Source organism: Meles meles, chromosome 15 (assembly GCF_922984935.1).
Source record: "Meles meles chromosome 15, mMelMel3.1 paternal haplotype, whole genome shotgun sequence".
Lineage (NCBI taxonomy): Eukaryota > Metazoa > Chordata > Mammalia > Carnivora > Mustelidae > Meles > Meles meles.
Window position 1 is genome coordinate 50,041,071 of NC_060080.1, and position 15,144 is coordinate 50,056,214.

Below are 15,144 nucleotides of genomic sequence, written 5' to 3' on the forward strand. Positions count from 1 at the left end.
GTGGCTCACAGAACTCAGAGAAACATTTTACTTACTAGATTACCATTTTATTACAGGAGGATATAATTCAGGAACAGCCCAATAAAAGAAATGCATAGGACAAAGTGTGAGGACAAAGGATCAGAGCTTTCAGGCCCTCTCCCAATACACCACTCTCCCGAAATCTCTACATGTTCATCAACCCACAAGCTCTCTGAACCACGTCCTTTTAGGGGTTTTCATGGGGAGTTCATTACATAGGCACAGTTAATTAAATCACTGACAACTGATTCAACTTCTGGGTCCCTTTCTCCTCCCCAGTGGTCACAGTGTGGAGCTGAAAGTTCCAACCCTCTAAACACAGGACTGATTTCTCTGGCAACTAACCCCATCCTTAGGTGCTTCCCAAAAGTCACCTCACTAACATGACAAAAGATACCTTTATTGCTCTCTCACTTAGGAAATTCCAAAGGTTCTAGGAGCTCTGCCAGAAACAAGACAAAGATCAAATATATACCTCTTACTATAAACCACAGTATCACAACCTATAAATGTATATCTTTGATTCAATTTGGGAAATTTCCTACCATCATCTCCTCAAATATTTTTTCCATCTCATTCCTCTTTGTCACTTTTTCTGGGACTCCAGTTACCCACATGTTAAGACTTTTTAAGTTGTTTTACAGTTTCCAAGCCTCTGTGGTTGGTTTTATTTTGTTCAAAATTTTTTCTTTCTCTTTTTTAGATTAAATTATCATCTCCATTGACCTATCTTTAAGTTCATTGTCTCTCATGTCTCATTCCCAAGTCCATGCAGTGAATTTTCTTGTTCAGATACTGTATTTTTCAGTTCTAAAATTTCCATATTATATTTTTTATATTTTCTATTTCCCTGATATTTCCTATATCATCATTCATTATGAACATATTTTCTACTCCTCATTGAACATCATTATAATTTATAGGTATAGTTATATAATTATGCTGCTTTAAAATCTTTGTCTAATAAGTCTGATACCTTTATCATGTTGGTGTTTGCATCTGTTGATTGTATTTTCCTTTGAGACTGGGTCACGTTTTCTGACTCTGTATGCCAGACACATTTGGGTTGTATTTTGTGAATGTTGTTATAGAGACTCTGGATTCTAGTATAGTACCCTGAAAAGTGTTTGTTTTGGTAGACAGCTAACTTTGTTAGACGCAACTGCAGCTAGTCATGGTCTGCGGTAGTCAGGGACTCAGATCTCGGTTGCATGGGTTAAGCCTCCACTATGAGCTGCTTCCAGTTTGTCCCATACATGTGTGGTGTAAGGGTCAGCAAGGTGCCTGGACTGAGTTTTAAACACATAATTTAGGATTCTCAGGCCACCTCCCTTCTTGGATTTCTTCCTCACTTTCTGGAGGCTCTCCTTGGTCCTGGCTCCTCCCCCTGATAAGGCCAGTGAAAGACAGAGGTCTTTCTATTAAAGTTTTAGCTGCTATACTAGGTTCACACTGTTACAACTGAGGCCACCCTTGGGGGAATTCATTCTTTGCTGGTCACTTGTTCCCATGTTTCAGTTCCTCTCTGAAATCTACCTTAGTTCAGTCTCCACAGTCTTCAGATAGCTGTCCTCACATAGTTGTTTTATTTTTTTAACTATATTATCTCAGATAGCTTTTATTTTTTGAACTAAATTATGTAGAGTTTATAGCTATGGTTTATAAGGAAATAAGAACCCAACCAGACTGGAAGTCCCCCTTCACTGTTGATCAGTTTGGTTCTTTCCTTTTACTTCCTTTTCTATATTCCATTCACTTCAGTAAGCTCAAGTGCTCCATCATTTCTCTCTTTACAAGACTATGACTTAAAAGTTCTTTTGATTAAATCCCAAGTCTTCTCTGCTCCTCCTTTCTCCTTATCCTCTAACACTTACAGATGTACATTCTCCTGCTTTACTTGGCAAATGCCTGGTGTTACACCCTCCCATCCTTGGACAATCTGGCCACTTTTCCATCTGAAATCAGCCCCACAATATACCTAGCACTGGAGCACTAGTTAGCATAATACAAGGACTAACTGTGGACAGAATTAAACACGAGTACAGATATAAATTTAGTATAGGAGGAAGGTGGCCTGTTACATTACAAGAGCAAAGATGGACTTGTTCTAAAAGTGGTACCAGGCAACTTGTTACCATGTAGAAAGCATTCCACATGTGCCCGAGACCTAAATATAAAAAATAATATTTCAAGAGTAGTAAGAGAACATTGGTGAATGCCTTTATCATCTTAGAATAGGGAAAGTTTCTCTACCTGTGACTCAAAATCCATGTGCAGTAATTTATTCAACTACATAAAAATAAATATATTTTTTAAACACATTTTAAATAAATAAAGTCAAAAGACAACTGAAAAAATTGGAGAAAGTGTTTGCAATTTATGTGTTGGATGGGGGGGTGGAAACATGGAGAGGAAGGGCTAATATCTCTAATAGAGAAAGAACACTTGAAAACTTAGAGGAAAAAGGCCAAAAACCCTGCAGAAAAATGGACAAAAACATGAGTGGATAATTCAAAGGGTATTTTTTTAAATGGCCCTTAAACACATGAAGATTTTTTAAAAATATGAAAATATGATTAACCTCATTCATAGAGAAATTAAAATTAAGACTGCACCAACATACTACTTCCCATCTGTTAGATTTGCCAAAGTTAAAAATTATGAGAACATATTTGCATTACTGGTAGAATGCACAGTGGCACAACCCTTCTGGAGGGATATTTGGCAATATCAAACAAAATGCCATGTGCATTTACTTTTTGTTTTGTTTTTGTTGATTCACTTATTGAACATTTACTTTTTATTTTAGTCTTTGTTTAAAGTTTTTGTTTAAATTCTGGTTAGTTAACATACAGTGTAATACTAATTTCAGGTGTACAGATTCATCCCTTCCATATTATAACTGATGTTCATCACAAATGCCCTCTTCAATACCCCTCATCTGTTTAACCCATCCCTCCCCACCTCCCCTCTGGTAACCATCAGTTTGTTCTCTATAGTTAGGAGTCTGTTTCTTGGTTTGCCCCCTGTCCTTTTTTCCCCAATGCTCATTTATTTTGTTTCTTAAATTCCTCATATGTGGGAAATCATATAGTATTTGTCTTTCTCTGACCGATTTATTTCACTTAGCATAATACTCTCTAGCTCCATCCAATAGCAAATGGCAAGATTTCACTGCAAATGACAGGATTTCTTTTATATGGCTGAGTAATATCCATAAAAATTATATATATATATCCATCATATATATATACATATGGATATCCGTATATATACACATATGGATATACATATATATCCATTCATCAGTTGGTGGACACTTGGCCTGTTTCCATAGTTTGGCAATTGTAGATGATGCTGCTGTAAACAGTGGAGTGAATATATCCCTTTCAGCTAGTATTTTTGTATTCTTGGGTAAATACTTAGTGATGCAATTGCTGGAACATAGAGTAGTTCTACTTTTAACTTTTTCAGGAACCTCCATACTGTTTTGTTTATAGAAAATATAAATACGTTTGTGCAGAAAAAGAGGACTCTCTAAATACCTTCTAAGTCTAGTGTTTTCCAGTCAAACTGTATTTAGACTTTGTTATATCTCAATCAGTAGGGACCAGCTTCTTTTGCATGTGGGTTGCATTTTTTTTTTTTTGTAAAATGAAAATAGAGCTCTTAAGGCCTTAGATAAAATGTATTTTCTTACAACTTGGATCATATACTTCCTGAAGAGAAAACTTTCTCTCTCTCTGTCTCTCTCTCACATACACAAAGACACACACACATACATGCCATACCCTTACTGTGTTTTATTTTTCTTCATAGTACCTACCATTATCTGTAATTGTTTTTTGTTTCTATTGTTTGTTTATTGTTTGTTCTTCCACTAGAATGTAACCCACAAAAGCAGATAATTTGTCTCTTTCATTGTTGACACAATCAGTGTGCCTGGATCATAGAAGGCATTAAATAAATAATTATTTGAAATACAAATGAACTGAATGAAAGGATGAATGAATGAATGACATCTCTTCTCTCCCTGAGAATAGTTCTGGGAAATAAAGTCTCTCTATTCTCATTACACTTCTAGTTTTGCTGTCTTGTAGACTGGAACCCTAGGAAGATGGTCACTGCTTGGTCAGTCCTGCACTCACTTCTCTAGAGAGTCTGCATCACATAATCACCACTACCCTGCTACCTCCTTTCAAGGAGCTTCTCCTTTTTCCCAGGGTCCAAGCATCACTTCCATAAATGAGGCACATGAGCTCAGAGACAAGCCAGGCTGCTCCCAACAGTGTGAGCTATTAGAGATTATCTTCATGCCATTGTTGATTTAAAGACAGTGGTTAAATGACTCTGCATAGTTGTTCCTGAGCAAACTTTGTCAACTCTGATTACTTATCCGAGTTATTAACATCCTGTACTACTCCTATATTCAGAAGCTAGGCAGAAAAGATTGCAAACTGGCCCAGAGAGACTGAGATATCACAGTCTCACAGTTTTTGCAGTAGCTCTTGACCTTTTTTGGACTCACAACAATCTCAAGGATTTGATGAAAGCTAAGGACCTGTCCCCCTCCTCCACCCTATTAGAATACAACTATACATGTACAGGTGAAGTTATATACAATTTCAGTTATATACATGTACAGGTGAAGTTATATACAATTTCAGTTATATACATGTACAGGTGAAGTTATATACAATTTCAGGGGGTTTCCAGAACCCCTAAAGCCCATCCTACTCAAGAACAGGCCATTTCCTTTCCATTTGGAAAGGAACAGTTCTGGCCTATAGGTCTAGGCCTTTGTAGGACAGAGGAGGATCCATAGGATTGAGCTGGAGCACAATTTTCCTAGGTCTCTACTTTAGATATTCTACGTCCGTTTGTGTATTAAAGTGTTACATTCTCCCTGTAATCTTTTTGCAGGGTTGAATTCTGAGAAGGACTGCTTTAGGCATTGCCTTATTTTCAATCATTTGGCTCTCTTAATTTTTCCTATTATTGTGGCCTTTCTGCAAGAGCTCAGTAAAAGGTATCACTACTTGTGGCCACAGGAGGGCAGGGCAGATCCAAACACTAAATGTGAAAGCTGTTAGCAGCCTTGCTGCAGTGAACCCGTCCTTCCTTGTCCTCCCCACCCAATCACTCCCAGCCACACTCACTCCCATAACCTTCCTGTTTCATACTGTGAGTGGGACTGGCTCATTCCTGCTCACCAGTCAAGGTGGGAGCTGCTCTTCAATCTTTGAGAAGTGACAAGTCTCTTCCCCATTTCCCAGATTTAGTACATTTCCTTTTTTTTTTTTTAAGATGTTATTTATTTTTGAGAGAGCACAAATGGGGGAGGGAGGCAGAGGGAGAAGCAGACTCCCCGCTGAGCAGGAACCAGATGCGGGACCAGACCCACGACTCTGTGATCATGACCTGAGCAGAGGGCAGACGCCTAACCAACTGAGCTACCTAGGTGCCTGGTTTAGCACATTTCATTGTATTTGTGAGGAGCACAGTTCTCTGCCTTTGGTATTCTTACATGTATTAGTGGTGGGGAGAAAGCAGTCACCAAGGGAAGTGATGGGGAGAGAGCTTATAAAAAAACGAAAGCACAGGGGCGCCTGGGTGGCTCAGTGGGTTAAAGCCTCTGTCTTCAGCTCAGGTCATGATCCCAGGGTCCTGGGATCGTGGGGCTCTCTGCTCAGCGAGCAGCCTGCTTTCCTCTCTCTCTGCCTGCCTCTCTGCCTACTTGTGATCTCTCTCTGTCGAATAAATATTAAAAAAAAAAAAAGCACATTCTTATCCTGTAAGAGTAAATCATTTTGTTGATAAGAGAAAAAGAAGAAAATGCCATTTGTTGGACCTAGGCATTCCATTCATAGATAATCATCTCACTTCTTACGCCTCACTATAACTATGAAATAGGTTGTAATATCCCCACTTTGTCCAAAGTCACCTAACTATTCCAAGTGGCAATTCAAACCCTCTTCTCTCCATCACATCCCACCACTTTTCATAAACTCACAGCAAGAGAAGAAAACCCTTCTGAAGAAACAGATTAGCAAGAGTAATTAATGAGTATGCCTAAATGAAGCCCACCGATACCCAGGAGCTGATGATTAAACCCAAATAAGGGAGGATATAATTAAGCATAACTTCCGGAACAGAGTCAGTTTGGAGTTGAGTTTTGGGGGAGGAGCGAGCCATGGATTGACAGAGTAATAAAAGCACTAAGGAAGGAAGGAAGTCATGTGGCAAGGAGACTAATTTAGTTGAAGCAGAAGAGTTACAGGAAAAGGTAATGAGAGCTGAGGAGGGGGAGCAAATGTTGAGCTCAACAAGCATTTGCTAGGCTTCAGCTCTAAACTAGCTACTGAGCTAGGGGATGGGGAATGAATTTCCCAAGGGTGGGAAAGAATCCTATGAGCCATCACAGAAAGGAAGAGTGGGGTATTTGATGAATAATGAGTAGAACCAAGTGGTACAGGGTGAGTGAGGGAAATAAAGAAAATAAGGAAGGCAGTGTGTGTTTTTTAGCAAAGGAGAGAACTGAGGAAACTACGTTTTAGAAAAATTAACTGGTACGGGGTGCTCAGTCTTTAAGCGTCTACTTTCTGCTCATGTGGTGATTCCAGGGTCCTGGGATGGAGCCCCACTTCGGGCTCCCCACTGAACAGGAAGCCTGTTTCTCCTCCCACACCCCCTGCTTGTATTCCTTCTCTCTCTCTTATCCTCTCCACTTTCAGAGATCCTTCACTCAATTCCATTTCTTTCATTTTATATCTGCCTTTTCATGCTTTAATAGTGATTTTTGCCTCACTGAAGTTTTGGGTTCAGTTCTTTCTGTACTTGTTACTCAAATTGAAGTCCAAGCCTCAGGTTCAGTAAAATTAAATTACTTCTCATTTTGCCTGTGACAGAATAAAATTCACATTATTAAAAAGATACTTTCTTTTGTGGCACCTGGGTGGTTCAATGGGTTAAAGCCTCTGCCTTCAGCTCAGGTCATGATCCCAGGGTCCTGAGATCGAGCCCCACATTGGGCTCTCTGCACTTCGGGGGAGCCTGCTTCCCTCTCTCTCTCTCTCTGCCTGTCTCTCTGCCTACTTGTGATCTCTGTCAAATAAATAAATAAAATCTTTTTTAAAAAAGATACTTTCTCTTTACTCACAAGGAACATTTCTTGGGCAGTGACTTTGTATTTATCACTGTAATACCTAAAACATAATGTGACAGATGACAGTTTGAGGAGGATGGTCAAGAATAGTATAGCAGGGGGCACCTGGGTGGCTCAGTGGGTTAAAGCCTCTGCCTTCGGCTCGGGTCATGATCCCAGCATCCTGGGATCGAGCCCCGCATCAGGCTCTCTGCTCAGCAGGGAGCCTGCTTCCTCCTCTCTCCCTGCCTACCTCTCTGCCTACTTGTGATCTCTATCTGTCAAATAAATAAATAAAATCTTTTAAAAAAAAAGAATGGTGTAGTTTTACAAACTCCTTTACGTATAATCTTTATACCCTGTACAATATTTCATCTTCTATATAGTACATAATAAAAATTACTGCTTGATGGAATGAATGAAATACTTGGTTAATGAATCCTCAGAACTGTTCATGGAAGATGGCAGAGTTTTAATCATACTGGCCAAAGAGAAATGCATTTGGCGCCCCTTTTCAGCCACAGAATAAGTCATTAATATGACATGAAGTCATCTGTGTCTCACCACACCTCCTCTGTGTGGGTACCAACACGCTGGACTGAAGCCCTTTGTTCCCTGTGGAGTCTGCCACCTCTGCCTCCTTGTCCTCAGGAATGTCGTTCTAGAAATAAACCAGCCTTCTCCCTGGAGTCTATGAGTCATACACAGAAGTTAATTCATCAATTTTCTTAGGCTCTTTGTGAAAGTATTTCAGAGAGTCCCTCATGGTAAGGAAAAAAAAAAAAATCAGGTTCCTCTTCGGTTTCTTTCCAGCTCTTGCCTCATTTCCTCTCTCTGTGCTTCCTCTACTACCTTATATTTGGCTTTTACTGATAACCTTTACCTGTAGACCCAGACCCAGTTCCTGAGCGAGCGTTGACTAAAACAGGAAGTAGACCAGCAAAGCCTCATCACCCAACATACCTAGTTCCATTCACTCAGATTTGGAATCAAATCACACTCCACTAGAACATTTCTGTCTTCCCCGCTGCTAATCACACTTGTGAGTTACAGCCTGCCAATGACGAACTTGTGTAATCTGTGTCTGAGGTGAAGCCTGGGAGTACACTATTTTTTTTCTTTTACTTTTTCAAAAAATTTGTTTTTTATAGCAGAAGTAATAATTGACTACATTTTTACTGTGAAATAAGAGGTGAAGAGGCGGCGCCTGTGTAGCTCTGTTGTTTAAGTGTCTGCCTTTCCCTGGGTCATGATCCCAGGACCTGGGATCAAGCCCTACATCGTCATTGGACTCCCAGCTTAGCGAGGAGCCTGCTTCTCCCTCTCCCTTTGCTGCTCCCCCTACTTGTGCTCGCTCTCTCTCTCTCTCTCTCTGGAATAAATAAGTAAATAACATCTTTTTAAATAAATAAATAGATAAATAGGAACTGAAGAAGCTGAAGCTCTCCCTTGTTAACTAAGTCTTTAACTTCCATTTCTGTATTATTTTTGGCTGTTTTTGTATTCCAGAGTGTTTTTTAAATACAATAAAATTAAAACAGAATAGAAGTATGAATAATAAAAAGGAAACATACTTCAGAACTCTGCCCTGTTTCCATTCCTGCCCACCACTAACAGTTTGATGGTAGCCTTTCAGACCTTCGTAAAAGGCATTTACATACATATGTATGTACTTAGGCCAAGGGTTTAATTTTTATTTATTTTATTTTTATATAAAGTGTTCACACACCTGTTATACAACTTTATTTATTTATTTACCATCTCTTAGATTTCCTTGCCAGGACATTTAACTTTACTTTGTTTAACAGCTGTGTAATTATCCCAGCTGTGTAATTATCCAAAGGTTGAGTGTGCTGTAATTTATTTAAACATTACCCTATTGATGGGTATTTGAATTGCTTCCTGTTTAAGGTTTTGATTATTTGCTATTACAACAATGCTGTACTGAACATCTTTGCATATGTGTCCATATGTACTATTAAGAATGTCTCTAAGCTAGATATCTAGAGGGTAGAACTGGTGGGTCAAAAGATGGGTGCATTTAAATGTTTACATTTTTCAAAGTTTACAATTAAAGAATTAAATACTTTACCTGCTAATTCCCTTTCTTCTGCAGAGAGTTCTATCCTGGGAACTGACATTGACCTTCAAACTATAGACAACGATGTTGTCAGCATGGAGATTTTCTTCAAAGCCTGGTTACATAACAGTGGAACAGACCAAGAACATATCCATCTTCTTCTTCCTTCACGGTGTTTCAGCAACATTTCCAAAGCCAGTGATGATTCAAGTACACACCCCCAAAAGATATAATATATAGCCTATGATTATCCTACTCTCAGATTAAGACCCTAGATTTGTGAGTTGTCAGAATACATAGTAGTTGAGGTTTAGGGACTGGAGGAGGCTGTGTAGTGTAAGCACAAGAGCAGGAAAATAATTTCTAAAAAGTAACCACAGTTAGAAAAACTGAACCTAATTAAGCCTAGACAGCAAGGGCCAGTTAGTTTAGGAGCAAAGACTTAGATACCTCAATTATAGGGCAGCACATAAACTAAATAAGAGCACAATGAATCATATATTTTTCTCAAATAATTCATTTTGAATTATAGTAGATATTATTGACTTAATAACTTGAGGCATGCTGGTACCTCAACAATTATCAACAGGGCCTGTGAGAAGGTAAGGAACCGAGATTAAACCAAGATTAAATAGAGGTCTTCTGGATAGGAAGACACAAACTGAGGTAAAGTAAAGCAACTAAAGAGGCAGGCCCCACAGAGGACAACCAGTAGCCCAACCAATAGAGCAGGAGTTTAATGAGAAATATAGGTATAGACTCCAACCCCCAAAGGGGAAAACACATGGTGGCCCTTTCTCTCTGGGGAGAGCCATCAGATCTTTACCCGCCCATCCCTTCCCACGCTCCCATTTCAACCAAGGGCCTGGGATGCATTTGATGACTTACCTTGATTTCAATGTGTATTTCCTTGGTGTGTAAATCTTCCCTGGACCTCCTTTCCACTCTTTTGTCCAAGGCTGATGGTGCCAATTCCTCCATGTCCCATCTTCTGGAATCCACTTCATATCTGTTTTTCCCCAAGCACTCTGTCATCTCCTTTTCAGCATTATCCCATTTCATCTTCACCCACCGCCATGAAGCAGGTACTGTTACCATATGTCATTGAATCTCAGATGCTATCAGTTATGAGATACTCCATTACTTTATGTACCACTAAGAAAGAAAAACACTGCCAATTAAACATGACACAATGCTTTCCTTCTCTTAAAATATTATTTTATCCTTACTGAAAAGTTAAAGTAGTAAGTGTTTGGAGTGTGTGTCTGGTCAATGGCAATTGTAAGATACATAGTGAGATGTTAGTATGTGGGGAGAAAAATGTGTCTTTGAGTCAATTAAATACCAATATTATCTCCCTGTTTTACAGATGAGAAAACTGAGACTTAGAGAAATTAGACATTTTCCTAAGACAGCACAGAAAAATTAATAGCAGAATTTGAAGTTAGGCAATTCCAGAACCCACTCTTAATGCTTAAGATTAGAAGTTTATTTTTTGTACATTTGACTACACTCAGCCCAAAAACCAGGTCTGTCTCCAGAACCTGGACCCTTACCTACTACAAAACCCATTTCATGCTGGGCAGTTCTGAGCAAAGATGCTGCCTCGCGCTGGGCACTTCTTTCATTAGGAGGGCTGGGGCCCTCCAAAGCCAGGAACTCCAGCAACCAGCCTTTCTTCAACTGTTGCACAGCACTTTCCTATGATATAGTATAGAATTTTTCTACCTTTTCCCTCCCTCTTTCCATGGCTTTCAGCACCAGGGTCAGAGCCAGAATGTTTATCTCCATCTGCAGCCATTTTTCAGGTCTTCTAGGTGCATGTTGGAACTTAGATCCAGATTCTTCAGCTCTTCTACTAGGGAGGCCAACACTGGAATCCAGATGCTCAGGCACAGTTGGAGTGAGGTGTGGGGAAAGTAGCCCTCCTCCAGGGAGGGTGCAACCCACCTGAGAGTTTATACAAGTACAATAAAGACCAGACTATAGTTATCCACTGTTCAAAAAAGAGAAACTGACTTATTACCACACTAGATTTCTGGAAATGTGGCTTACTATCAAAAATGAAACAGAACAATACAGAACACTGAGCTCTCCTACTCTAGAATGTTTTGAGGACTGCTCTTCAGATGTTCACTCTGACTCCTTACAAGGTTCTCCATCCACTCCACCTTCTATAGCTGCTCAGGGCCCTTCACTCCACTCTCTAGGTGCTTCCCTCAGAGGCCTCCTTCTGGCAGAGTGCACAGTTAGCTTCAGATGAGTATCTTTTCTCGTTTTGTGGATCCGGAGTCTGTCACCTCTGCATCTCGGTTCAGCGTGGTGAGAAGCACACCTGCAGTCAAATGCTCTACCACTGAGATATACCCCCAAGAAGCACACCTGATTCTAGACTCCTAGTTCTGCTAAGACAGCTTTCCCAGCTTTGGAACACTGTTGAGACTATGGTGCTAGTAGTTCTCAGCCCTGGCTGAAGTAAGAATCACATGAGGGACTTTTTAAAAATACAAGTATCTGGATTCCATCTCCAGAGATCCTGATTTCACTAGTGTGAGTTAGGGCCCAGACATCAGTATCTTTTAAAAGTTTGTTAATGTGGGATGCCTGGGTGGCTCAGTGGGTTAAGCCTCTGCCTTCAGCTCAGGTCATGATTCCAGGGTCCTGGGATTAAGCCCTGCATCATCGGGCTCTCTGCCCAGCAGGGAGCCTGCTTCTCCTGCCTCCTCTCTGCCTGCCTCTCTGCCTACTTGTGATCTCTGTCAAATAAATAAATAAAGTCTTTTTTCAAAAAATAAAAGTTCCTTAATGAAAAGGTGATCCTACGGCAACCAGAGTTGAGAATCTCAGCCAGGTGAACACAGCTGCCCAGTCCTAAAGTCCAGATATCTAACAATGGAGAAGTCAGGCACAGAAGTCCGAGGCCAAGCTCCTCCTATTGACTTCCTGGGCTCTGGGACACAGCAAGCCAAAACTGTCTTACCCAGAATTAATGTCTACGTTTAACTGCTGGTCCCAGGAGGCCAGCTGGATCTGACATCTATTCTGCCATCCTGTCTCCTTTTCTACATTATTTCCTCTTCTGCTTTTGCATCATGTTTGTTAACAGTATTCAAACCTAGTATACATTTTATTGAAAAACTTTGTAGTATCAAGGCTACAAGCTTAGAGCAATAGCACATTATACACTGTGGCATGCAAATATACCTTGATGAATAATTCATACCTAGGTGAAGCCCCCTCAGAATGGTTGCAGAAGGTTATACTCTCAGGTTTCTTTGGGGAATTAAAAAATAAACCATTTCAGGAACTTATTCCTCCCCCTCCCCTGAATGTCCCTAGAAGAGCCCACAGAGAAACAGTAGCTGTCACCTGACTCCCTGACTTCTGCTTTCCTGCTCTTCCTTCATCTGACCTATAGTCTTGCCAAAGCTTAGCTACAGGGAAACAGCAGAAGCAAGATTTCCATCTGTGATTGCAAAGGGCTTCTGCATATCATAGTGTTAGCTGCCTCCTCCACAGAGAGCCCATGTTCCTCTCAGACTGGATCATAAGCCAGATCTCTCACTATGAGGCAACTGCTCAGCCAGGCCAGAAGTAAAACAAGTAAAAACCATATCAGACACAGAAAATAAGTTAACTATTGTATTGAGCAACTCTGTAGGTCCAGACCTGCTCTGCCTTTCCAAACCAGTCATACTTTCCTGTTTCTACTCCCCTGCCTCCTCCCAAGCCTTGCTTGCCTGGTGAATGTGGAATGGGTAGCAGATGTTGTCTCTTAATCACATAGCCTGAGGTAACTTGTGACAAACTGTCCCTCCCCCAATGCCATTTTTACTTTAGTGTGCCTGAAATGTGATCTCCAAGAGCGACTCCTCAGCCCATCCCTGCTCCCTGGCACAGCTGATGGCTCCTTGAGAATGGATGACCCCAAAGGAGACTTCACCACACTCTACCAGATGGCCTCCCAGTCGTCAGCCTCTCGTTACAAGCTCCGGGTGATCAAGTATGGGACAAGAGAACTTCCCTAATCCATGCAAATGCCTATTCTTACTGGTTCCAGCTAGGAAGTCCAGAGGTAGAGGGCATCTCCAAGTGTCAGGCAGGTGGGAGTCAGTTCCAAAGCAGAAACTATAGTTATAGGAGTGAAAGAGCAAGCTCGGGCTGCCCAGCATGTGGAGACTAATGGCCAAATGGTAGAAGATATGCCTCAGTAGGTTATTCTAAAGCCTGGATGAGGATTGCAAATCCAGAAAGTCTCTGAACACCAAGAAAAACAAGATCAGCCATGTTTATCCATTCAGCAACTGCGTATTGAATACCTTACTGTGTTTAGGCATTGGGACAGAGGTCTGACCTTCAAGGAACAAGGGGTAGATAGGGTCTACTCCTGCCTTGCCATTTCCCTAAGTACTAGAATTTCTGCTTCCAGGGGAACTAGTTCTTGGGTAGAATTAGCAATGATGCCAAAGACCACTTTTACTGCTTCCTAGTTCCTATCACATGTCTGTGCTCAAGTATCTAGATAAGCTCGTCCAGTTTGTGACTACAGATGCTGCTTGGGGAACTTTCTTAAATTTCTTTTCTTTTCCTTTCTTTTCTTTTTTAAGAGAGCAAGAGCAAACAGGAAGAAGGGGCCGGGGGGCGGGGAACAGAGGGAGAGAATCAATCTTAAGCAGGCTCCATGCCCAGTGCAGAGTCCAATGCAGGGCTCAATCTCATGACCCTGAGCTCATGACCTGAGCCAAAATCAAGAATCAAACACCTAACTGACTGAGCCACCCAGGCACCCCAATTCATCCTTTTTTTTTTTTAAAGATTTTATTTATTTATTTGACAGAAAGATAGAGAGCACAAGTAGGCAAAGCAGCAGACAGAGGTAGAGGGAGAACCAGTTTTCCCACTGAGCTGGGAGCCTGACGCAGGGCTCCATCCCAAGACCCTGGGATCATACCCGAGCTGAAGGCAGACGACTAACCAACTGAGCTACCCAGGTGCCCCTCATCCTCTTCTTAAATGCATCTTCTCGCAACACTTGCCACAAGAGAGTTAGGACTGGGATGCAGATGGTTAGCATACTATCACGTTACATGGTTATTATAGCAGGGGTGTTCTGGGGGTATCCCCAGAAAAGTCACTTGGAATTAAATAAGCTCAGGAGAAGAAACATCCATCAGATTGCTTTTCATGATGGTGCTTCCTTCATTGATTAACAGGCTTTGAGAATCTGTTATGTGCTAGATACCTTGCTAGGTGCTGGCCATGCTAAGGTGATTAATTCACAGGCCTTAACCCAAGGGATTTCACAGTAGAGTCTTAGATATAAGCTGAATTTAAGCTGATCTGGTGTCAAGGTTTACATATCACTGAGGAGACTTTCACGGCCATTGTCTCTTGCCAGGGCTCTAAATTCCAGTGGGATCTGCGAGTCATTGACATATGGACTGCCCTTCATCCTCAGACCCACAAGTTGTTGGCAGCTGGACTGGGATGAGCTGGAGACAAATCAGCAGCACTTCCATGCCTTGTGTCACAGCCTGCTGGTGAGTATCCATGTCCCCAGATGAGGAAGAAGAAGAGTGTTAAGGCACCAACCACAGAAAAGTAGCTAGCTTAATCCTGCCTGTCCCAATTCTTAAGAGGACAGGAAGAAACTGGAAATATTCTGAAATGCACATTATATATGACTTGCCTTTGTTGGTTTCATGCAATAGAGAATACTTCCCAAACTCAGTTATATGACACTAAGCTTGAAAATCCCTAATTTTGGATGCCTGGGTGGCTCAGATGGTTAAGCGTCTGCCTTTGGCTCAGGTCATGATCCCAGGGTCCAGGGATTGAGTCCCGCATCAGGCTTCCTGCTCCTTGGGGAACCTGCTTCTCCCTCTGCCTCTCTCTCTGT

General features: G+C 41.2%; 1 protein-coding gene across 1 annotated transcript in view; it reads left to right on the forward strand.

The window, feature by feature from the left end:
- Positions 1–15,144, forward strand: part of LOC123925848 (meiosis 1 associated protein) — an 84,623-nt gene that overhangs the window by 52,860 nt on the left and 16,619 nt on the right. The window contains exons 5-7 of the mRNA XM_045979409.1: positions 9,282–9,455; positions 13,086–13,248; positions 14,644–14,785. Coding sequence (XP_045835365.1) covers positions 9,282–9,455; positions 13,086–13,248; positions 14,644–14,785 — 479 coding nt within the window. The remainder of the gene's footprint in view (positions 1–9,281; positions 9,456–13,085; positions 13,249–14,643; positions 14,786–15,144) is intronic.